This window comes from Urocitellus parryii, chromosome 3 (assembly GCF_045843805.1).
Source record: "Urocitellus parryii isolate mUroPar1 chromosome 3, mUroPar1.hap1, whole genome shotgun sequence".
Lineage (NCBI taxonomy): Eukaryota > Metazoa > Chordata > Mammalia > Rodentia > Sciuridae > Urocitellus > Urocitellus parryii.
Window position 1 is genome coordinate 3,209,380 of NC_135533.1, and position 24,535 is coordinate 3,233,914.

Below are 24,535 nucleotides of genomic sequence, written 5' to 3' on the forward strand. Positions count from 1 at the left end.
TCCCACCTCACTAGGCTCGCCACCTTATCGTCTTGCAGCCAACCAATTCTTGCCTACCCTCAGGTCTTGGAAGTTGTTCTCCTCTCACCTGGCACTCTGCCCCCAGTCCTCCCAGGACTGCCCTGTCACTCAACCCTGAATTATGCCACTTCAACCACAAGGCCCTCCCAGACCACCTGATCCAAAGCAGCCTTCCTTCTCCCAGTCGCTGTGCTGTGACACTACTTTCTTCACAACATCTAAGCCACCAAAACCTTGCTCCCACATGCTGGCCTGCTGTTTTCTCCACCTAAGTGGGCTCGTCCTCACTGGCCATTTTATCTCCAGTGCTCAATGGGCACCACCACCAGTGCCGTTCAAACACTACCTTACACCTACTTAGAACTTTAAGAACCACTCTGTACCAATAAGCTCCAGCCGCAAACTAAACTGAAATCAAGGCTTCTGCAGTGAATGAGTGCGATTTATACTATTCATTTGCCATGGAGTTCAGCACGCCAGCCTTTGCCATCACTGCCCATTTTAACCGTGTGAGAGCAGACCCCTTCTCTAGGGGAGAGCGCTCCACCACTGCGTCCTGATTCTGCTCATCCATGCTGGCTCTACACCTAAATACACACCGTTCCCCTCTTGCAATAGCGTTTAGGACCCTAAAATATGCAGCACATGCTTGAATATGAGTCAGACCCACAAAACCCAGGACCAGGCCTTCCAATCCCCTGAGGACATCCTGAGAAATGCATCCTGAGGCGACTTCACTGCTGTGGGAACATGATAGAGTGCATTGACACAAATCAAGACCACTAGACACCACCAGGTGACATGACCACATGGGACCACCACACTGGTCAACTGTCAGCCCAAATGGCGTTACTGTGCACATGACTGTATCTGGGCATACGTGACTGTAAAAGTTGTTCTCACACCAATAAACACAGCTTGTGAGTTACCGGGTCTGAATCAGCAGAAACAATACACTATACTGAGAGAAACATGAAATCCAGTTCTTATATCCAATATTTAAATTTCTTTTAAAGAGAGACTTACATGTGCTACATTTGATGGCCGGTTAACCTGCTGAATGTCAGCATTATTAGTAATATTTCTCAATGTCCGCACAGCTGGACTCCAAGTAGCTATCATTTCTGATCTTTCAGAACTTTGGAGATTCTGTCCAGAAGCCATTAAGTTACCCCGGACATCAGGAGGCAGAATGTTACCTGGGACGGGCGGGACATTGGCACACAAGTTAATGAGCCCAGGTTCCTTTCCCTGAGGCAGCCTGCGCTTCGCAGCAGCCAGCTGAGGGACCTCCGCCGGGGTCCAGTTTAAGTTCCGCTCTGGCTTTTCAGGTGACGAATCTGAAGAGTCATCAAACATCAGTTCCCCTTTGGATGCCTCGGTGCTGGGTTTGGGTGAAAACTGCTGGTCCCCGGAAGGAGAGCCTTCCTGGGAGCTGGCCGGGCTGGACTTCTCTGTGCTGCCCTCATTCTGTGAGTCCTGCTCCTCGTTCTCCACCTCCTCCTCCTCCTCCTCTTCCTCCTCCTCCTCCTCCTCCTCATAGATGATCAGGCGAGGGTGGTAGAAGGCCTCATCCTTCCGGGTCTTTCCAGATACGCAGTCCAGGACCCAGTCGGGAGTCACAACCTTAATGCCGGCTCGCTTCACAGCACACTCGTACTTCTCCTGTGAGCAAAGCACAAACACACCACACAGCCATGAGTGCCGCCGGGCCGGGCACCCTTCCAGAGACACTCCACCCGCAGCACCTCTCCTGTTGGGCAAAGGGCGGGAGCCAGGTCAGGAGGTGCCACGTGTCCGTGCCACAGGAAGTTCTCCTGCCCACACAGCAGTCTTAGATTTTGTTTAAGTTAACTTACTGTTTCTCTAGGCAGAATGCTGAAGGTGCCAACTGGTTTTTTTTCTTTTATTTTTAAATGGGTGCATCATAATTATACACAAAAGTGGGATTCATCATGTTGTATTCAGATGTATACATAACACAATTTGTTCAATCTCCTTCCTTATTATTAACTTCACTTTTAAAGTGATACTTTAAATACACAAGTAGCGCTAGGAATGGACTTCTTCATCAGATGGAAGGAATTTCTAGGCAGCATAGGATTCAAGCATTTGCATGCATATTACTGGCAGCTTTTAGCCAAGTTTATTGTGATAATCAGGAACAGAAAGCACAGCAGAAACAGTTGAAAAACCTGCAGTTTGACCAGAAAACTGCAAGTAAAACTTGGCCTGAAGAAGTGTACTGTTAAAGGGATCAAAGCACTAAAGAAATGCTGATTACTTCATCCATAACTAGAGGGAGGTTGGCTTGAGGGCATCTCAGGAATTTTCAAAACCATACCCATCTCAGGCACAAGTGCAGGAAAAGTCAAAATTCCTAAAAGCAGAGACCAGTGAGGCACCCTAATTGCAGGGAGGAGAAGGGCAATGAGGAAGCTGTTTCACAGTGCTCACAGCCCAGGCACTCAGAGGCTGCCGCAGCCAGGGTCCCAGGTTTGGCTACTGCTCAAAATGGCGACAGACCTTGGCGTCAACCATGTGGTGCTAGTGTTGCAGGAATGCAGGATACTGGAGGTAGAGGTTCATGGAGGCTTCCTTCCCCTGCAACCAGCAAGATCACCAGGACAGAGTTACACCAGCCTTGGGCAAGAACCTCATGATGCATGTGGCCCAGGTGCTGGACAGGGAGCTACAGGCTTGTTTGCCTGGCTGGATTTCGGTCTCTTCCTTTGGTCCCATCCCTTCTTTCTATGCTCCTATTTCTCCCCTGTGGAATGGAAATGTTTTTCTGTGCCTTTAAGGATTGGATATATGTGATTGACTTTTGATTTGTATAAGGCTCATGATGAGAGTTTGCCTCGAGTCTCAGAGGAGACTTTGAACTTGGATTTTTGGATAACCCTGGAACTGTTGAAACCATGGGTACTCTTGAAAACGGACTAAATGTATTTTGTGTTGTGAGATGGGTATGAGGCTTTAGGGGCCAGGGATAGAATACTATGGTTTAGACATGAGGTATTCCTCCAAAAGCTCATGGGTGTAACAATGCAACAGAGTTTAGAGGTGAAACAATTAGTATGAGCCTAACCTAATCAGCACATTAGTCCTCTGACAGGTAACCCTCTGGGTGGTAATCGTAGAGTATGACTGCAGGAGGTGGGCCACTGGGGGCATGCCTTGGAGATTTATATTTTGTCCCTGATGAGAGTTCTCTTTCTCTCTCTGCTCCTAGGTGACAATGTCCTGACCTCCACCACACTCTCCTGCCATCATGTCCTTCCTGCCTCACATTCGGTCCAGAGGAGTGGAGCTGGCTGTCTATGGATTGACCTCCGAAACCGTGAGCACCAAATCAACTTTTTCTCCTCTAAATCTGTTCTTGTCAGGTGTTTTGGTCAGAGCAGTGAAAAAGATGACTGCCTTCTCTTAGTTTCTTTGGTGTACATGTGGGCATTATGGTTTCTTAAAACTATTTTGGTACAGAAGGACTATTTGTTACAGACAGGAATAGCAGGTGCCTGAGTCTAGTTTTTCTCATGGTGACTAATGGACATCTGTCAGGTATGCTATGAGCACTACTGCCCATTGTTGTTATTTTTACTATTGACAAACAAAAAACCTGCTTTTAACAACCTTTGCCACTGCAGAGGAAATGCAGTAAGCACTAAAATAAAAGCTCCTTTTTCTCATATTAAATTGGTTCTTTTAAAACTGGGAAATTAAAATCGGAAAGGTAAAAATGATTTTTCTTTCTTTTCCCATTTGTAGATAAAAATCAAGGATGAAGAGTAAATAAATTGCATGAAACAATATTATAATTCCATTACAGACTTTAATAAGATAATCCCTAAATATATGCAGAGTGCATGTGTACATATAATATCTTAGGTATTAATCAATCCTTTAAAATACAGAGTATTTGCTTTCTCTAAAAATAATTACGGTAGCACATTTGTTGTTTCATTCACAAGCACATGTTAAGTCAAATAAAAAGATCTGTTTAAAGTGCCTCTTTGGTGAGATGAATAAAACCCCACACTACACACACACAAGATCTTAGATATGGCTTTCCTCCAAATAAAATTTTTTTAAAATTTCACTTTTAGTTATACTTTAAAAAATTAAAGTCAATAAGTACTTTAAAATATATATTACATCCAGGGCTGGGGTGTAGCTCAGTGGTACTGTTTGCCTAGCATGCTCTAGGCCTTGGGTTCAATCCCCAGCACTGCAAAAAATACATAAGAATTATTAATTAAAAATATACATTACATCTGGAAACTTAAGGAGTTTATAAGGATTTACAACAATACATTTTCAAAACATGTTGGAAGGAAAAACAATTAAGTGATTTAAGGCTCTGAAATTAAAAGTCAAACTATGAACATCTTTGACAAACCTACTCTTCATACATTTCCTTACATTATAACTGACTCCTCAGAAGTATTCATTCAGTTACAAAAGTTATAAAGAGCTCATTTCTCCTTCAAACTATTTAAATTCAAGTGATTTTTTTGTAGCTGTACATCAATATTGATGTAAGAAGAACATCTACAATAATTACTTAAACAAAGCACATTATCAGATTATTACACAAAATGTGAATTTTGACTTAAATAATCCTTAAGAACCCCACCCCAGGTTTCAGAGAGGGTTTCTTCTTGGTTAGAGGCTTACTAATAACGCTGAGCTCCAACTAGCCTCGCCAGCTCAAGGCCACCTGCGTCAGGAAGCTGGCATGATGCACAGCACACACCTACGACTCCTGGGCTCGCTTTCAGATTCTGTGGCCGGAGTGCTTGGCAGGACACGGGCCTCACCTCAGCCCTCTGCCACACGATTCCTTTCTACACTGAGGACTCTGCGCACACAGATAAAATAATAATGACGACAGTGTCAATTCAGAATGAAAGCAATTTAAGAATGTGGAGCCAGTGACTGATGTATGGACACAGGAAACTACACAGACTCACTAACCTCTACTCTCAACACTGCAAAGAACCCGGAGAGAGCTACTTTTCCCTTTCTTGCCTCAGCAACCCCAGTGCTTCTTCAAGCATCAACCCTGGGACTGAGCTAGTCTGGGAAGGGGCGGGGTAGCCTGCATTTCTGAGGAGGCCCAAGGATCCCACCTGAGGAACCCATACCTCCCTGCCCGCCAGTGCTTCAGTGCATGACTAGCATGCCTGGGACCCAGCACTTCCGGGCGTGGTGGCACGTGGGCACACCTGTGTTCCCAGTGGCTCAAGAGGCTGAGACAAGTGGATCATGAGTTCAAAACCAGCCTCAGCAAAAGTAAGGCACTAAGCAACTCAGTGAGACCCTGTCTCTAAATAAAACACACAAAAAAGCTGGAGATCTTGCTCCACAACTGAGTGCCCCTGAATTCACTCCCTGGTATCAAAAAAACAAATAAATGAATAAATAAATCCCCAGGGGCTACGGTTATAGCTCAGTGGTGGAGCACTTGCCTAGCATGTGAGGCCCTGGGTTCCATCCTCAGCACCACATAAACTTAAATAAATACAATAAAGGTATTGTGTGTCCATCTACAACTAAAATAATAAATTAAAAAAAATCCCCAGCACCAAAAAAAAAAAAAAAACTTAAAAATTAAAAAAAATAACATTGTTGAGGGGTGGTCTAAAATTTTTTTCAAAAAAAAAAAAATAAACTGAACTGGGTACAGTGGCTCACACCTGTAATCCCAGTGGCTAGGGAGGCTGAGACAGGAGGATTTCGAGTTCAAAGCCAGCCTTAGCAAAAGCAAGGCGCTAAGCAACTCAGTGAGACCCTGTCTCTAAATACAATACAATAGGGCTAGGGATGTGGCTCAGTGGTTGAGAGCCCTGAGTTCAATCCCTGGTACCAAAAAAAAAAAAAAAAACCTGAAATCTTATGAAATTGGAAGGGAATTTCTTAAGATTAAAAAAGCTACATTCCCTATAAAATAACCCCAAATTTCTTTGTAACTGAAAGTCATATTTGGCTCAGATCTTCTATGAAATGAATCTGGATGTAAATAATATAAGCCAATAAAACCAGCTCTTGTAAATGGTATGCAGTAATGTTAAAGAAGCTCAAAAAAGACGTGGTTACTGCAAGTACTTAAATGACACACAGAAGGACAACGCCTAGGACACACTTACCCCCTTTGGCTCTGGCACGACCAAGTGTGTGCATTTCCTGTTGAGGTTCAGCTGGCAGCTCCCGCCATGGAACGTGAGCAAAGCCCACAGGGTGCTTCTGTCTTCAGATGACACCTGGCACAATTAGAAAGGAGGCTTTTACCAGACATGCAATCCAATGATGCTCCTGTTTTCACTTGATTATTAGAACGTGTACTGCCATAACAATGGTATCTACTTTTTTGCTTCAGTAAATGAAACGTAACGTAAGGATATCAATGGAAAAAGTCAGAGAAGCCCTTAATTTTAGTCCTATCAATAGTTTTATGGATCTAAATCATTTTTTTTCTTGTCACCAAATCAACAAAATATATTTATATCCACATTCCAAAGCTGGAATGGAAGATTATCTCAGTCTACAACAGAAATGATGGGGCAAGATCTAGTCCGCATTCCAACTTCAACTTGGGTCATTTTTGAAAATGTTTAAATGCAATTTCAACATCAAAACCACATTTACAAGAACTCCTTAAATCTAATGAATAACAAATACTAATTATGAGTGGAAAAAATAAAAAGGTAAAAGTACAGTAGTTCGTAAGCTCAGGGAAAACATAAATGTCATTTAACACAAAAAACAAATAGGGCAAGTATTAGAGGAGTCACAGGAAAACAGACACAACGGCTGTGTTGTGACCAGGCCTTAGTGGTCGGTCACCTTCACTGCCTGCCTACTGTGTGCCAGGAACTGTGCCAAGTGCTCTCCACACCCTGACCCTGAGCACTGCCACCCTGTGAAGGAGGGGAAAGCAGCCACACTGCCCCAGGCAACTGGAAAGGCCTGGCTGTGAAAGCCGAGGCCTGGGCGCACAGGTCTGACCCCTACCGCCCACTGTCCTGGAGTGCTTCACAAAGCAGTGACCCGTGGGAAAGCTAAAAGCAGTACAGACTTCCCCCCCCCCTAACTGTACAAACTGTTTTTTTTCTGAAAAGTGAAAGAAACAGTTAAGAAACAGTATGGCCATTAATTCTGAGATAATCACATAAACAGGTATTGGCTTATATGATTGGGGGGATGAATTTATTTTCAATTGAGGATTGTGGGTACTGCAGATTCCTGAACTTGTCTCAAGTTGATTTTTTTAAAATACTGATCAACAGCACATTAATTCATGTTTAATTGTCGGTACGTAGCTTGCCACTAACCTAGTACTCAACATCCACATCCACCTCATCCATTTATAAGTATTTTTAGAAGCTATTGTGTATTCCACACTACTCTGTGCATGACAAAAACACACTAACTTACTTTCCTTTTCTTTTTTGATATTGGGATTGAACTCAGGGATACTCAACCACTGAGCCACATCCTCAGCTCTATTTTGCGTTTTACTTTAGAGACAGGGTCTCACTGAATTGCTTAGTGCCTTGCTTTTGCTGAAACTGGCTCTGAACTCACGATCCTCCTGTCTCAGCCTCCCGAGCCACTGAAATTACAGGCATGCACCACCACACCCAGCAAAAAACACACTAACTTTCTAAAGTCACCTTTAAAGTCATTCCTTTCTATTTCTTTAATTGCATAATTATCCAATGTCACATTTCAGAAGAGGAGACCAGATTACTTTCAGGAGAGGCTTTCATAGAAACATTTATTTCCTACAGCATTTAGGGTTAAGATTTAATTATAGGACTGGACAGACTAATCTAATGAACCACCTCTACTAAAATGAAACTGAAAACGTAACCTAGGTATGCCTTCATCACCAAGGCTTGGCCATGCTGGTGGGGCATTAGCTGTATTCACTACTGCTGCAGCTCCAGCCGGGTGTAAATGGCATGTGGCCTGCACCCCAGATGCGCCCCTTGCCAGGGTGCCCTATACTCTTGTGGAAAGAACACCAGAGTGACAGAGGTGAGCTGGAGTGCCTAAAGTGACTCCAATAACCAGCTCCTGTCAGCCTAGAAATGTCCATGACTCAGGCTCTCCACCAGTGCATTAAATAACCTGCAATGCCACACCAACTCGTTTCATGCCTCTGAACAGCATAATTAGGAATGCTCTTCCCACACCAAAACATTAAGAACAGTTCCACCGTGGGGACAGTTTTATTTTCATCTTTATAGTTTTCTGTATTTTCCAAATTTTCAAAAGCATTAATTGAATTTTATAACTAGGGAAAAGTGGTTTTCTTTTTTAAAAGCCATTTTCTACGAACAGCTATCTTGACGTGCCGGCTCCAAGGTCCTGCTGTCTCTTCGACGTGTTTAGCTAACATCCGAGAACTCCAACATGGCCTCAAGGCCCTCCTGGCCTGCATGGCTTCTGCCAGGCAGTGCCACTCCCACATGGACCTTAAACACCAACTGCATTTAAATAACATCCTCAAACATGGAAGCCTTCCCTGTGCCCAGGCCCTCCCCACCCCCTGGCTCCTTCTCCTCTAAGATCCAGCTCAGATATCACTCCACTGTACCCCAGCAGGCTGCAGAAATCTGAACACTCCCACACTCTCCACGGGTCTGCGGTTTTGTCCCCCACCCGACACTGCTCCAAGCTTCAAGGGGCAGAGGATTAGAACCTCACCTCTTCCCCAAGAATAAATGCTTCCCTACAACCAATCAAAAGTACCCTCTCTTCTACTTTAGGTCTCACCACCCGCCAAAAGACCAGTCTGAGTGATGAGCTAAAGACTAAAGACTAGGATCTTACTAAAGATGAGGGATTACCTAAGATTCTGTCCTACACATATTTGAACTTGGTACAGTGCAAGGCACATGGGTAGGTAGTCAAGAAATATTGAAATACAGAATGCAAAGGACATTCATCTTAAGACTTCCAGATTCAAGTTATGACCAGGGCAGGCTCTCCATTAGACTCTGAACCTACTTCCCGACACCTACCCCACAATTACAACAGAGGCCTCAGCCTGCATCAACACCGACTCAGAAGAAGGCAGATGATCTCTGTGCTTCCCAACTCCTGGTGGCACAAGCTCCCTTTCCTACCTCTCTCTGGGAGAGTTCTGGAAGACTCCACCAAAGAGCTCCAGCTTGTATCAACACCCTGACGGGAAAAGACAGAAGGTCACTGAGAACCACCAAAGCAAACAGTCCTTTGGTGAGGTGGGTCTTGCCTGGGGTGTGCATGTGAGCATGGTGTGCTGGGGCACCAAGGAAAGGCAGATTCCTTGGTGGTTTCCAACCAGAGCAGAGACTGACCGCCTCAATCACCCCCTCCTGCTACTTCCGTAGCTGGTGTGTCCACCAGCGTTTCTGTGTACTTGTTCATGTCTGGCCTGTCTAGACGGTGGTTAACACGTGCCTCTTTGCTCTCTACAGGCTGCGAAGGAGGCACTCTTCAAGGACATGTTGGGCCCGAGCCCTCACTGCACACTGCACGTCTGCTCATGTATCTTAGGACCAAATTAACATTTTCTAGCAACCACATTATATTAGTGCTCCCAGTGTACTTTTCTTAAACTAAAATCTCCAGGGCTTCTTCACATAAATATGATCAAAGTCTTCCCCATGCATACTTAAACCACTTTCAAACTCAAGTGCTTTTTATTCTACCTCATGACATACTAGGAATTTCAGTTCAGCACAGTAAGTTACAAATTATAATAAGTATAGGGAGGGACCCATGAAGATCTACTGATTCTGAATTCTGACTTCTCACCTAATGAATTTGCTGAGAGGGTACAGAATATCAAAGACCTTGCTAAGTTCCCCTCTCTGCCTTTCATCCAAAAGCTGTGAGCAGAGCTCTGCTCAGCTGGCCATAAGAGGGCCCTCTCCTGCCCCACATTTTAGGATCAGACATTCGGCCGTCTGACCACAGCTGGGAATCCAGCTCTAAGGCTGCGCTGACTATGACTACGCTGGTGTCCCACAGCCTAGAAACCAAGATCCACCAGCCCGAGCTGAGTGGCGCTGATGGAGCCAACCAAGACGCATGCTTCACTAGCCTGCACCCTTTCTGCTCCTGGGCCACAAACAGGACTGAGGGAACACACAAGGCCCTGTGCAACTGTCTGCCACAAATCCATGCTCTACATCCTCATCTGGCACACTGCTATTTCTTAGCAATAAAAACGATTAAGTCTGACTTCATTTTTGACTTCTAAAAACAATATCTTATTCCTCCAAGGTCTTCTTCATTCATTTTCCCAATTCTTTCTGTGAGAAGGCCTCCTCCTGTGCATGTCACCAGCGGTTCCACCCTGGGCATCTGCTCCACACAGCACGACGCTGTGGGAATTCCCTTCATGCCACACCATCTCCAAGTCCTAGGTTTGGATAGCCCACCTACCCCCCAGCTCCACCTTTCAAACCCACATCACTGTCTTCTCTCACAAACCAGGCTCCTCTCTCTTCCATCAGCAATGCACAGCAGAGCTCCAGCTCCTAATTTCCATGGGAAAGAATCCACCAGAGACCTGGCACAGATCCGATCTAAAGTCACGGCTTCTGTCTTTGCCCCACAGGATTCCCCACTCAGTGGGACCTGCCAAGGCCCCTCTGTTGCTAGGTTCCATGTTGTATGTGCTAATCAAGATCCAAATCTTTGTCTTACATCTGTAAGACTTTCTACCCAGTCACATCTAATCTTCACCCAGACCTCTAGACAGCTCTCAGACCAGGTTCACCTTCAATGATAATAAATTATTTTTATTTTGGGGGGTTGTTTTTGTTTGTTTCCCAAATCTGTAATGTAAACATTTATAATTCAAAATTAAGAATACAAAGAAAAAAATAAAGACGCACCCTACTGGTTTCTTTACCAGTTCCAAATTCACACACCTGAGGTTTGAGGTTCTCCATAGTCTCTACCCACCTGCCTGCCCAACCACATCCTCCCTCTACAACCAAACACAGAACCACTGCTCTGGCCACCTCATCCTCCTCACTAGCCTCCCGCGTAGGCCGCTTCTTCCTTTGATCTTGCTCTATTTGGAAATCCTTCTCACCTCTTTACTCCATTTCTGCCCAGATCACACTTCTTATCAAGGCCTGCTGACACGCTCCTTTCTAAACACATGCACGCACACCACGCCACCTCATCTAGCACACCATAGGAGTGTGTCATATACATTGTATCCCCACTTGTATGTGTCATATTACATTAAGGGTTACCAGACTAAAAATGTTCTGTAGTGCTAGACTCAGTTAATATTTAATAATATCTCATACCGAATGTAAAACACTGCAATCGTCTTATAGGCACATGATCTGGTTTTATTTCCCCACGTCTACTCTGCTGAACCCACGTCACTGACCTACATCTCTGAAAAAGGCGCCCAGGTCTCCCTGCCCCACCCCAAGCCAGCATGGTCCACTTCCTGGTCCCTTTTCCACTGAGTCAGACACTTTCTGGAGAGGAGGCTCTGAGCCTCTGAGGCTCTGAACCCAGAATTCAATTGAAATCAGTATAAGCAAATGAAAAGTATACACTGTAGCCAAAATATTACCACGTTTATGTGTAAGTAGTAATAAAATGTTTTTGTTCTTGGGCCAGGAATGTGGCTCAAGCTGTAGCTGTCTGGCATGTGCAGGGCCTGGGTTCGATCCTCAGCAATACATGAAAATAAAGATGTTGTGCCCACCGAAAACTAAAAAAAAATTTTTTAAATAAATTCTCCCTCTCTCTCTCTCTCTAAAAGGAAATGTTTTTGTTCTTAATTTTTCTAATATGCTGATTATAAATTTAGAACATACAGAGAAAGTATAAGGAAAACAATAAAAATAACATACAGCCATAGCACCCAGCATTAAAAGGTTTCGTCTTAGTCAACTTTAAAGATCATCACCATGTAAATATGTGTGTTTACACTAGATATGAAAAATACAAATTCCTGTTCAGATAGAAAAAAAGCAATTTTGCTTTTTTAAGGATCTGCGTCAAATCAATGCAGCAAAAAATGAGAATTTTGCGATTTTAAAGAACTCCAGAATTTATAAGAGACAGTAATAAGAACATATTAAATTTACTTACCTATTGCTTGGGCAAAGGAGGGGAAAAATTCCAACTGGTAACATCCCTCGTGTGGGGGGAGCTGGCCAACAACCCAACATGAGTACCCCCACCACCAAGGCACGCAGAGAGACTGCAGTCAGACTCCCTTCCTCCCTCAGCACCCGATTTGCCCTTCCTAGAATGCGCCAGGAAAGGAAGCAACAGACGCCCCTTAGAACATCACCCGAGAGCAGCCAGCGGCCAGCAGGGGCTGCCAGAGAAGTGATGTGGAAGGACTTCCACTTCATCTTCACCAGGATGATGACCATTAAGTCTAAATACACTGTTCCATGTCATTTGAAAGTGAGTTTAAGTAATACCAACTTGAATTTTTAACAATAGCTTTTATTATAGCTTAAGGGATTTTCACAGCTGGGAACTAGGACAAACTCCAACAAAGAAGCATAAATATCCAATTCTCTTGCTCTCCAGAATAACCACCAAGAACATTTTCATCCCTCCTTCAGGTATTTCTTCTCAATGTTACTTGGTTGTTTAAAACTGTACATACCTGTGATATCTGCTGCTTTTTTCCATTTAAAACATTTTCTGTATCTTCTAATGTTTTCATAAGATCTTATTTAAAAATTGCTAAATATCTAAACTACTGTGTAAGTACTGTACAGTAGGTTTCTTAATCATCTCCAAATGGTGATCTGAGTGTTTCCAATTTTACCCTCTTATAAATAAGCAATGAATATCTTTATGCACTATCTGTCCAGACCTCAGACTGCTAAAGGAAAGAAGAGCGAGGAGAATGCCTCAAGGCTCCGGACACCACCTGGCTTCTCCAGACAGTGTCCCTGGGACCTACACCCTGCCAGCAGGGAGCCACAGAATCTGTCCTCAGCGTCCCCACCAGCACTAAGCACATTGTTACAACCTCGATAAACAAAAATTCTTATCTCACTGCTATGAAAATGTTCACGTCTTTAATCAGAAACTGTATCAAGTACTTGGTTATTACTTGTGATTCCTCTCTATAAGGTTGTATATCACTTCTCTGACTCATCTGCTAAATCTTTGTTATTTTTGTTTTGCTTTGTTTTCATGGCATGAAGCACCTGATGATGTTACTGTTTATTCTGTAATAATCTCCTTCCTGATAGGCTATTATTTTTTTTATTATATATGAAAATACAGATTATTTAAATTCTTCAACTATAGTCCTGACTGAATTTCCCTTGTCATTTTTTAATTTCATTTTAAATATTTTTCACATTCAAGTTTTAAATCTTTGTATTTCTTTAAATTAGAAAAGTTTTACTCAATTTAAAAAACTTTGAATCTTAACAGGCAAGATATTTAAATAATTTAAGTGTGTCAGAAGTTTATACTGACATACAGTTAATTCAGTACAAGGATTCTCTAAAGCAGGTTAACAAGTAGCAAATCTAATCATGTAAACATTCAGAACTATCATATGCAAATAACACAAGACTAACTGTAACCAAGCTTACCTGAGAAAGGCAGGCAGTGATTCCAAAAAAAATCTGACATGATTCTGGAGAAAATCCATTGACTCTGTTGTATAGTTATTAAGATTAAAATGCAGTAGGAAGAGTGCAGGCCGGGCCTCCCTAGCACGCATCCCTCATTCACCCGCTCCCCACTCCATTGACACCACTCAGAAGACACAGGCCTGAGCTGACCATAAGAGAGTGCAGAGCAATCTGTAATAAGTAGAAGTAGGTAAAACACAAGGAAGTGACCCATTTTCAGTGCAGTTCATTTTAAACTCCAATCTCTCCACTTACATCATAAATAAAATGGGCACAACACATTCATGGGGAAAACACTTTCACCTCCAATAGCCAATTATCTACACATCCACAAGTGAAAACACACACACACACACACACACACACACACACAGCACCGCAATTATTTCAAAAGCAGAGTAAGAAACCCTGATGTGAATGCTCCCACTCCATGGTGGAAATCTCCTTCCTAGGACAGCCTGCGCTTTATCACCACCATCTCATGCACTCTAGCAAGACAGCCAAGTCCCCTTTCTCAGGAGAAATCTGAAATCCCCAGACCCTTCCTGGTTCTACAGCTGATCTTAAACTTCCTTCAACTCAGCTACCGAACGTCACTATTCACCAACCCTGAGATCAGGCTACACGTGAGGCACATGGGACTCTAGGAGCCTGCACTTTACAGATACCTGACCCACCAGAAGGACAGTCTCTGAATGTGGGCGCGTCCAGAATTCAAAACGGGCTAATGGAGTACTTCTTCCCAGAGGAGCGAAGCTCCCCCGAGAGCGGTGCAGAAGAGCAAGGACTCAAAACCGTGCTATTCCTGACGTCTCCTCCACCGGCCCATCTCACAGTGCTGAGTCTCCCTGGCCATCGAGGACCTGCAGTACGGGGAGGGCTTCAGCCCCACCCCGCCCCACGTCAACCGCACGCCCCAGCTCCAAGACAGGGACCACAGGAACCTCAGAGCACACTGTCAGCCAGGAGCCAGGTCCCTTCTCCAGTCCTTCAGGCTTCTTAAGGACAGGCAAGAACTCACAAACTCCAGGGAGTCAGGTGTGCAGAGGAAACAGTCCCCTCAGGGAAACTTACTGGCTGACCTTCAAAGACTCCCACCAGGCCCGCAGTCCCTTTTTTTTTTAACCTGTGCTTTAAAAACAAAAACCAAAACAAAATAACACACACACACACACACACACACACACACGAGAAAAAAGGAAAAAAAAAAAAACACAAGAACTTATTTCCTTCAACTCTAGACTGGGTGAAAAATCTTGGAAGAACTGCTTTTAAAGGGATATTTTCCATTTCTTTTAGGCCCTCTCTAAATCCTCATTGTATGATATCTTCTAAGTGCATTGATTTCCTAGGTAACAAGTGCACTCAAAGGAAGTCCCTGTAGAGCTACAAAGTCAAACAGGGTGCATGACAAACTCCTGTCCAAGCCCAATCTCAACACTAACGATCTGAGATCAGGACTTCTTCAAAGAAGTGACTTCCACAATCAGGCTCTGCTTATAGCCAATCTCCAGGGAAGCTTCCTGCTTTCAGAGAGAAACAGAAGCCACCATGCATGGGAGTAAAGAGCGGATAAGCAGATGCCCCATTCCTGGCACCTGACAGTGCCTGGGGCAGTTGCATGCAAGAACGGCTGCGAGGGAGCACATGCATGCAAGGGTGCAGCGAGGGATCACCCCACTTCACTCTCAGCAGCCAACGTGCAGCAGGTGCTGAAATGGTGCACGGAATGAACAACCCTTCCGGTGACTAGAATGACCAACAACGCATGCTTTAAAACAGAACCTGCCTCTCCTGCTGTCCCCAAGCACTCTGAACCACTCACAACTTGGTTTACTTAGACTTTGGATTCTAGAAATACTCGGCCTAGGCTTCACAAAAGTTGAAAAGAACTACAATTCCTGCTTCCCAGTCCTAGCCAGAGCTGCTTGCCACAGCTGGTCCCCTTTTGACATGGATAATGACAAGGATCAAGTCCATAACATTTGACTCAGGATGGAAAACAGCAGGGATAGGGTACAAACGAACAGTTGGTCCCCAGCAACGAGTCCACATTTCACTCAGTAATTGTCATTTCAGTCTTAAAACCAGAGCAACCCTTTCCCGCCCCTCAAAAAAGGATACGGCAGAAGAGCTCCACACTGTACGGACAAAGTCACCCACGAAGGCTGAAAAAGAAAAGACTAAGTCAAAAACTGTTTTCAATATGTGATCAAAATGACATCATTTCACTAGAAATTAAAAGAACATTGTGACTGATTATAAAACATCCAGAAATAACACTGAGAAATAACTATGGGCACTCAAGGGACTGAGCAACCTCACAAGGATTATACCCAAACCCGAACCTCAAATCCAGATGAAGCACCATCATACTTTTTAAAAGTATCATGCAGAGACATTTAAATTTTAGGTCCACAAACTTGTGAAAACAGACTTAAGAACCAAAGGGATGGGATTGCTACCTACCCCTCCCTCCCCTCAGCCTCATGCGAGGTACTATCAGGGCCTCATACATCCCTTTTTGAATCTGGGCTCAATCAAGTCCAAATTCAAATTTTTAAAAAATATTTTCTTAGTTGTGGATGGACACAATACCTTTATTTACTTGTTTTTTTATATGGTGCCAGGGATTGAACCCAGTGCCTCGCACATGCTAGGTAAGCACTCACCACTGAGCCACAACCCCAGTGACATTTTTATTTTTTAAATAAAGCCAAGATATAATGTTTATAAGCCATAAAAATTATTTCTAGCTGCATGGTAATCTCATGAATTTCAAAACAGACACTAAACATAATAGATGAATTATTACCTTTTTTGGTATTTTATATTCTTAGAAAATTATTTCATCTCATATCTCTATATTTAATTTTTAAAATTATACTAATCATTATCCTCATAGCTCTATTTTAAACAATTACAAGCTAAAAATATACTAATGCCCCCATTTAGGCATATGACTTCCAGAAACTTCAGCTGAGTGGAACACTTATAGACTCATTACTCATCCATCAGTGTAGTCATCAAATATTTATTTCAGATCTATTTTGTGCTGAGATGGTGCAAGGCACTAAGGGGACAACAATGAACAAGAGAAATGCAGTCTCTGCCCCATTCATACCACCTATATTTCAAGCTAATGATCCTGGAACTATTTTCTTCTTGATACTGGGGATTGAACCAGGGATGCTCTACCACTGAACTTCATCCCTAGGCCTTTTTACTTTCTATTTTGAGTCAGGGGTCACTCTAAGTTGCCCAAGTTGGCCTACAACTTATGATGCTCTTGCCTCATCCTCCTGGGTAGCTGGGATTACAGGTCTGTGCCATCACACTGGCTCTTCAAACTACTTTTATCAAGTTAACTTTAATGAGTTTCAGACAACAGAGAACCCCCACAGCATTATTTAGGTGACATCTATAGTTCTTCTAAAAGCTTAAGCCTATTTTCTGTAAAAAGACAAAAATAAAAAACCCTTTACAAAATATTGGTTGTACTTGCACTATTTCATAATGATTTGATAATTACACCAAAATTTTTAACTTATTGGATAAAATGCGCTATATTGGAAAGAAAGCCCTTAATGTTTCTGTCCAGGTGCTTATCTAAGATAAGAAAACACCTTTCCTGTTTTGATAATCCTAGGGAAGTCCAGCTGAAGTCCAGTGCTGGGCTGGCATCAACAGCCTGCGTTCAGAACACCTTTCTGTGGCATATTCATTCTCAGCAGTGACACCAGAAGCCCCTGGAGCTAGGAGCCATGACTGGGCCCCACAGGAGAGTTCCGTGGATCCACATTGCCAGCTGCCCTCGTCTGGTACCCAGGAAGGTTTCCAGAGCCTGGAACAATGCACTTTGTGAAGGTTAGGATGAGTGAAGGACGATCCTTCCTGCCAAGGGCAGAGGAGCTCTGTGACCACAGGCAAGCTCTCAGGCAGCTCTCAGAAGGACCAGTGTGGAAACATTCACCCTTATGGCCATCCCTGTATCACACACCCTGAAATGCCTCCCCAGGGAACAGGCCAGGCTTTCCCAGTTTGAAGACTGCAGGTGTAGCTAGCATGAAGTCTAGTCTAGGCAGAAGGAAGAGAATCACCTGGGGCCTGCAGCTCAGGTTATCTATGTAGAATAATGCAAAGTTAAAAAGCAGGACACTATGTCACAGCAGAAATGGAGAACTATAACAGCAAAGTAGTAAGGAAAATTTATCCCAAGAGCAAATAGCAATATACAAAAATAAGCCCACTACAAGTCAGCATAATCAACATTTCTAGTGATGTTTCAAGGCCACTGAGAAAAACACTGTTATTTAGAAAATCATTTCAGAAGTTCTTTTGCTTAAAATATTGAACTTTAAACATCTATAAAATTCAACAATGATAGATAAATTGTTACTGTGCACAAGGATGCTGTATTTGTAAAGTGCACCATCTAACTGAATATCCAGGTAAAGGCCAAGGGTATGCTCCTTAAGAGCCAGGCCTATCTTTGGTAGCTGATTTTAGAGTCAACCATCAGGAGCAGAATCCACTAAGAAAGACCTGGTTAGACTAGGAACACAAGGTCTCCCACACTGCCCTCAAGGGCACCAACTGGGGACCCACCCTGAAAAGCCCTCTCAGGGTGTATGCAATGCAATATGACGGGCCCTGGACAGTGCAGGTGCTGCCACAGACGACAAGTGGGCTGGAAGGCTAACCAGGTGCAGATGGAAGAGCATTCGTCTTAAAGGACTATGGTCACTGGGCAGCGGCGCAGGGACATGACACACTGCACTGGCAGACGGCAGTAACTGCAGAAGCCGACTGAACACTGCGGAGGTCCTGGGTAATTGATGCAGCCTCATTATCTACTGACTTTCCCAGGAATACAACTACTGTATGAAATGGAAACAGACTGCCTGGCTTAGCCTGCAACTTTACCAAGGACTGACCACCATTCTGAAATGTCACCTCACAGCTGCCAATTCGGGTTGCAGGCTAGGAGGCTGGTTCTGCATGGGCAAAAGTCACATGCTGTGATCCTACAAAGAGCAGATCTGACAGCTTCACTGCATCCTCCCATGTGGTTGTGCACAAGTGTTTACAAGTGGAAATGCACGCTTGTCAATCATTCTCCTTTGACTTCTCCTTTCCATTTCAGCTTGTGCATTTTATGTTTGGTTTTGGTGCTGGGACTACACATGGGACCCAGGCATGCTGTGCATGGCTCTATCACTGAGTTACACTGTCCGCCATGTGATGTTATCTTACCTGTAAATTTCATTTCTGGATAATAAAAGGGATGCCATACAGTATTTATGCCAAAAATGGGTTAGGGATCAGATAGGTCTAACAACACTGATGTTGCTGGTCTACCAACAGTGACTCCAACCCCAAAAATGTGTTAATAAGATTAACCTTTCATATGAAATCTGCATTAAGATATGCAAAGTACATATCTTTAGTACAGAAACAGTACAAGGCCTCTGAGAAAGTTAGCAGGAAGGGGAAATGAAGTACAGAAGGGAACGAAGAGGTTGCCCTGTTCACAGCCTAGTCCCTGGAGACAAAGTGGCATCAGGTGAAAGGACCAGGAAACCTGGTGACCATCAGTCTTCAGAGTGGGCCAAGCAGACATAATAAGACATGCGTGCTGGTGCAAATATGGCCACTGCATTTATCACTGCCAATCCACAATCACTCCGACTGAGCAGCTTGACAGTGTGGTTCATGAAAACCTCTTCTTGAGGTAAACCCACTTTCAGGTTTATTTTCAAAAGTCAAGTCTTTAGTTGGCACAGCAGTTTCAGACCCTGGATACAGTGATGTCACCACTTCCCAGCGGCCAGACAGCATCTCTGTGGACATCTTTCTTAACTCCTAATTCTAGCATTATGAAATCACAATAACTTCAATACTGACTCTTTTTTTCATTAAAGTAAGTGCATGCAGAGGAAAAACATGACTGTGTAGAACTATTTTAAAACAAACATAATAGAGAAGATTATTACGAAATTAACGGAATTTAAGAACACATTTAATTGCAGTCTCTTGTTGGCTAAAGCAGACAGCACAGTATGTAGATCAACGGAATCTGAACACCTTATCCACCAAAGTCCCACTTTTTATAATAAACTACCCACAGGTCAAGTTGACAGCAGTCCAGATGGCCACCATGTTCACAGTATAACTAATGGCAATTGTAACCATTGTCACACTGGTTAAATGGCACAACCAATGGGTCAGCTAGGAATCAGGACCACTTGCCACCCCAAGGAAGGAGAGCAGCCCTGTTCCAGGCTACCTCCTCCTGAGATTAGCCTGCTTTGGGAATCAAATACACTTTCCTACAATAATGCAAATACCCACCTGATTCCTGACAACAGATCCAACTGCTAGGACAAATTTCTTTGGCTGGCAGTGTCCAGGCAGTGGTAGCACAGGAACTGTGACAGACCTAGAATTACTCATACAGAACCCTGCTATATCATGAGAGAACTAATGGCACAAAACTAAGGCAGGTTACTGAGCTGTTAAGGGCTTTACTAATCTGGCAACTTCCCATCTTCAGCAGAACTTCAGGGAACTCTAAAAACAGCTACACTGAAATGCCAACCTACTGCTTTCAAGTCACATGAGGAAAAGACCTAAAATCAGATTTCTACTCACCTTTACAACAGGTAAGTCAAAGACTTCTCGAGCTTCTCCAACCTCGGGATTATCCCCGTCCTCTGAAATTATGTGTGAGGCTAGGGCATTGTAAGAGACCTCCTTGGCTTTTCCAGCCTTAAGAAGCTGAATAACCTAGCAAAACAAAAACACGAATTAAAATGGAAACACTATATATACTCCTGATTTGTGTAAATAATTACTGGAAATTTTTAATAAAAGTATACTACCTATCCTACATAGTTAGTAGCTTTACTCTAATATGCCAAGGAAATGTTTGGGAACAATAAAAAGCAGCAAATCATGATCCACTAAGTGACACAAGACATTGCAAGCCAGCTATTAGGCCTGGCGTATCCTCAAGACAGGACACAGAAGTCGCTGCTGAGATTGGGCCATGGAGAACACTCCTCCCAGGTCCCCAGCCTAGAAGTCTGGGATGGACATTTGCACCACAATTAGGAAAGTTTCTGGAGAATTCTTATGAATTTACAGGTGCCAGCCAGGCAAACATACATGCTGGGGAGGGCACTATGTTCAAGGCATTGGTCAGGTGAACTCAGATCAGACCTTAAGGGTCTCTTATTAAGCATTATGCACAGTCTGTCTCTCATTCACTGAAGGACAAGCAGGAAAGCAACACACTCAGATCTTAAGATGAGTCTGGGCCTGAGAAGAGATTGGGGCTGGCTGCATAACCAGACAGGAGTCCAATTAAGACAACTGCACTAACCCAAGTGAAGAGGCAGGCAACTTCATCAAAGGATGCCATTAGCAATAGGAAGCAGGAAGACATGAGGGAATTACCCAGACAGTGACTGGAAGGGCTGCAAGCATAAGGGAAAGGCAAGATAGAAATGCTGGGGAAAGCTGGCACCGCTCCCTGAGGAATGCATCAGAAACACAGGAGTAAGGAGTTACAGCATGGCCTTCAATTTGGGGGAACACTGTTCTTTGGTGCCATGTGTGACACCTGGCAAGATGCTTCCAGTTACATCTAGAAAGAGATTTGATCTCCCAGGACAGAGTATAGCATGTTAAACACATGGCAGTCAAAGCTCTGAGAATGAGATCCCCCAGAATGCAAAGTGTGGTCAGTGAACTGGAGGTCAACTGCTGATGACACTTCAAGATCAGTGGCAATAACAACAGTATCAAAGAAGAGCAGCATCAACAGAGCCAGGAATGGTGAGGGTCAAGGAGATCGACAAACTGAGAGTGTGCACCAAATACAAAATAACATGGTATTGACAGCTAAATTAACCCACAAGGGGAACCCTTCTTAGTTACTGGCCACCGATAGATCTTTAATATCACATCCCCTGCACCTGCCATACTTACATGATATACTCATGCCTGCAACAGACCCCTCTCGGGCCCCTTCTCTGCTTCCTTTTCCTGAAAAATTTTCTGTGTTCACTTCTTACTTCCTATTCATTCAACTCCCTGCAAACCTGGTGCTTGTACCAAGACTCTACTGAAAACACTGTTTTCATGAGCTTTTTGGACACCGAATCCAGTAGCTTCTTCCCAAAATCCACATTATTAACCTCCACATGACAAGAATTATCTTTTTTTGCTCTTCTCTAGACAGTGGTCATCTTGATGTATTGCATGCACATAAATGCCTTCAATCCCTAGCACTTATATTCCCCATGAAAGTCATCTCTCGCCCTCTTAATTTCCATTTATCTCAAGACTCTACTTAGCCACATTTCAGCGGTATCCTCTCCCAGACACCCAGTGGAGAAATGTGTTCACCTTTCAGCAGTACACCACTGTGCTGCGGCTTGTTCCTCCCCATGGTGATCCTAACTGACCCGACACCTATGTGTGGCCCACAGATGTTCATCACTTATGCACTTTTTGCATCTACACTTACAACATTCAGAGAATGGATGCTGGGTTCTAAACTTTTATATATATATACCATTAAAGTGGTTTGCCAAAGAAATTTTTAAGTATTTAGATTTAATTCATAGTTGAACACATACTCCAATTCCGCTTGTTCCTGGCTTCAAGAAACATTTGGGTCAAGCCCCCTGTAAGGGCCAAAGTCCTTGAGGAGCAGGAGGGAAAGCAAAGAGCAGTGGGGAGTGGAGGGGAAAAGGCGGAAATTACAAATACTAGAAGAAAAAGGCACCCTGTTCAAGAACTCACTTTGACCACTCTAAGTTCAGACCTGTTGAAGTCTTTAAACACAAAGCTAAAAGTCTCTGCACCCTGAAGTCACAATGGAAAAGAGTTTGGTTACTAAGATACAAGTCTCTGGAAGGCCAAGATGATCAGCCTTCCTCAGTTCCTTCTACAACACCCAAATCTATCTGTTGCAGGTCAGCATCCACCTCCTGTGCCTGTGTTCTAATCGCCCGGGCATTCCCAATCCTTCAAGCTCAGAGCTGAGATGTGACACCCAAGGCAGCACAACTGTACAGTTTTAGGAAAGGAAATGTTTTGAAGATCTGACCTGAAGAGTCCAAACTCAGGTGCATTCCTCCCGCGGAGAGTGATTAAACTGATGAACTGCTTAGGAAAACCCAAACCACCCCTAGGCGTGGGAAAATTAAATGCTCACTGTGGTATTACCAGGGCATTTCCCAGGTTTACTGTGCAATTCACCCAGTTAGGAAAATCGGAGAACAGGAAGGCCAGCCCCTGCAGGGAGCGCTCCCAGCCCGCGCAGGACCCGCGGTCACCCGGGAGGCGGCCTGTCCCCGCGGCGCCCGGGCCCGCGCGAGCTACCGGCGGGAATCGGGGCCCGTGCCTCCCGGGCGCGCAGGCGGGTTCTCCGCGGCCCCGCCGGCCCGGCTGCGCGTGCGAGGAGCGGCGGGCGGGGGCGGGGCCGGGCCGGACGGGACCGTGGTGGCGCACCCCGCGCGCCCTCCCGCGCGGCCCGGCACCGGCGGCTGCTCCCGCGTCCAGGAGCGCGCCCGCGAGTGAGCCAGACCGGCCGGGCCAGGCGCACCGGGCCGCGGGGCGGTACCTGCGGGTCGATGTCGCCCACCGCGTAGTACTTGACCTCTCGGAACATCTCCTCGGGAACTTCGGGCGCCCGGTCCGACATGGTGGCGGCGGCGCGGACGGCTGCGGAGGCGCCCGCCCCGCCCCCGGCCCCCGCCCACCGCCCGGCCCGCGCGGCCCCGGCCGGCCCGGCCCTGCGAATCGGGGCTCGCTCCCCCGCCCGCTGCGCCCCCGCCCGCGCCGAGCGCCCGAAGCGCGGGAGCCGCGCGCGTCTGCGGGACGCACCACCGCGCCTATCGCAGAGGGGGAGCACCCGGGAGTGGCCCGGAGGTCCGCATGGCCGGCACCTTCGCCACGGCCTCGCGACCCCAGAGGTGCTGACGTAGGCCCAGCCGCTTCGCACACCGGTGGCACGAGCTCGCCGCCGTCCCGCGAGGTGCCCTAGAACGCGAAACAGCGGGCCACTCCCCCGCGGGGCCGCAGTGAGCCGGTCCGGACCGCGGCGGGGCCCCTCCCGTCACCCCGCGCGGCCGCGGGCGGCGCATGCGCGGGGCGGGGCCTCGCTCTGGGGCGGGGCCTCGCGGGCGGCGGCCTAGGCGACCCACCCGGCGCGGATCTCCGGGCCCGGGCTGCGGGCTTGTGGTGGAGTGTGTCTGGGCGGGCGCGTGCCAAGGAGCTCCGGAGGCTCCCCGCCGGCCGGCCGGCGCGGCGGCCCTTGGGGATCAGGCCTAGCGGGGCGGAAAGGCCCACAAGCAGCGCGCCCGGGAGAGCCGGTGAGACGACGGCGCGCGGCCGGCTACGCGGGGCGGGGGGCCGGGGCGGACGGAGGGCCCGGCGCGCGGCCGAAGGTGCTTGGCGCTTGGTCGTCGCCGCCGCATTGTCGTCTCGCGGTTGTCCCCCTGAACAGCCCGAGGCCACTAGGCTGAGCCTGGCAGACCTTTACAGATGCCGAGAACGGCGCCCGCCTGCAGGATGACGCGGAGTTTGCCCGGCGCCGGATTTCGACGCGGCGCGCGGCACCGGAGCCCCCAGGGCCCAGGGAAGGGTTGAGTGGAGACGGCGTCGGCGCAACGGTCGTGGGTCCCCAGACCCATGCCTTTGTGTTGGCCTGCGTGAGCGAAGTCGGTCCCTTAGCCCTGGTGCGCTCGGTTACGCGCGGTTAGCAGAAAGGCGTGCGTCGTTTCAGGCTGAGGCTGGAGGCGGACCTCAGCCGGGGGGTTTTCAGGTTAAAGCAATTTATGACCTTC

The 24,535-nt window shown here is 45.8% G+C and overlaps 1 protein-coding gene across 1 annotated transcript in view; it reads right to left on the reverse strand.

The window, feature by feature from the left end:
• The window catches only part of Paxip1 (PAX interacting protein 1), a 47,260-nt gene extending 23,837 nt beyond the window's left edge, over window positions 1-23,423 (reverse strand). Inside the window, exons 1-6 of the mRNA XM_026406186.2 lie at window positions 23,311-23,423; window positions 20,328-20,462; window positions 15,798-15,841; window positions 13,632-13,695; window positions 6,174-6,287; window positions 1,048-1,686 (exon numbers count right to left, since the gene is read on the reverse strand). Coding sequence (XP_026261971.2) covers window positions 1,048-1,686; window positions 6,174-6,287; window positions 13,632-13,695; window positions 15,798-15,841; window positions 20,328-20,462; window positions 23,311-23,391 — 1,077 coding nt within the window. The 5' untranslated portion in view covers window positions 23,392-23,423. The remainder of the gene's footprint in view (window positions 1-1,047; window positions 1,687-6,173; window positions 6,288-13,631; window positions 13,696-15,797; window positions 15,842-20,327; window positions 20,463-23,310) is intronic.
• Window positions 23,424-24,535: the final 1,112 nt, after the last annotated feature.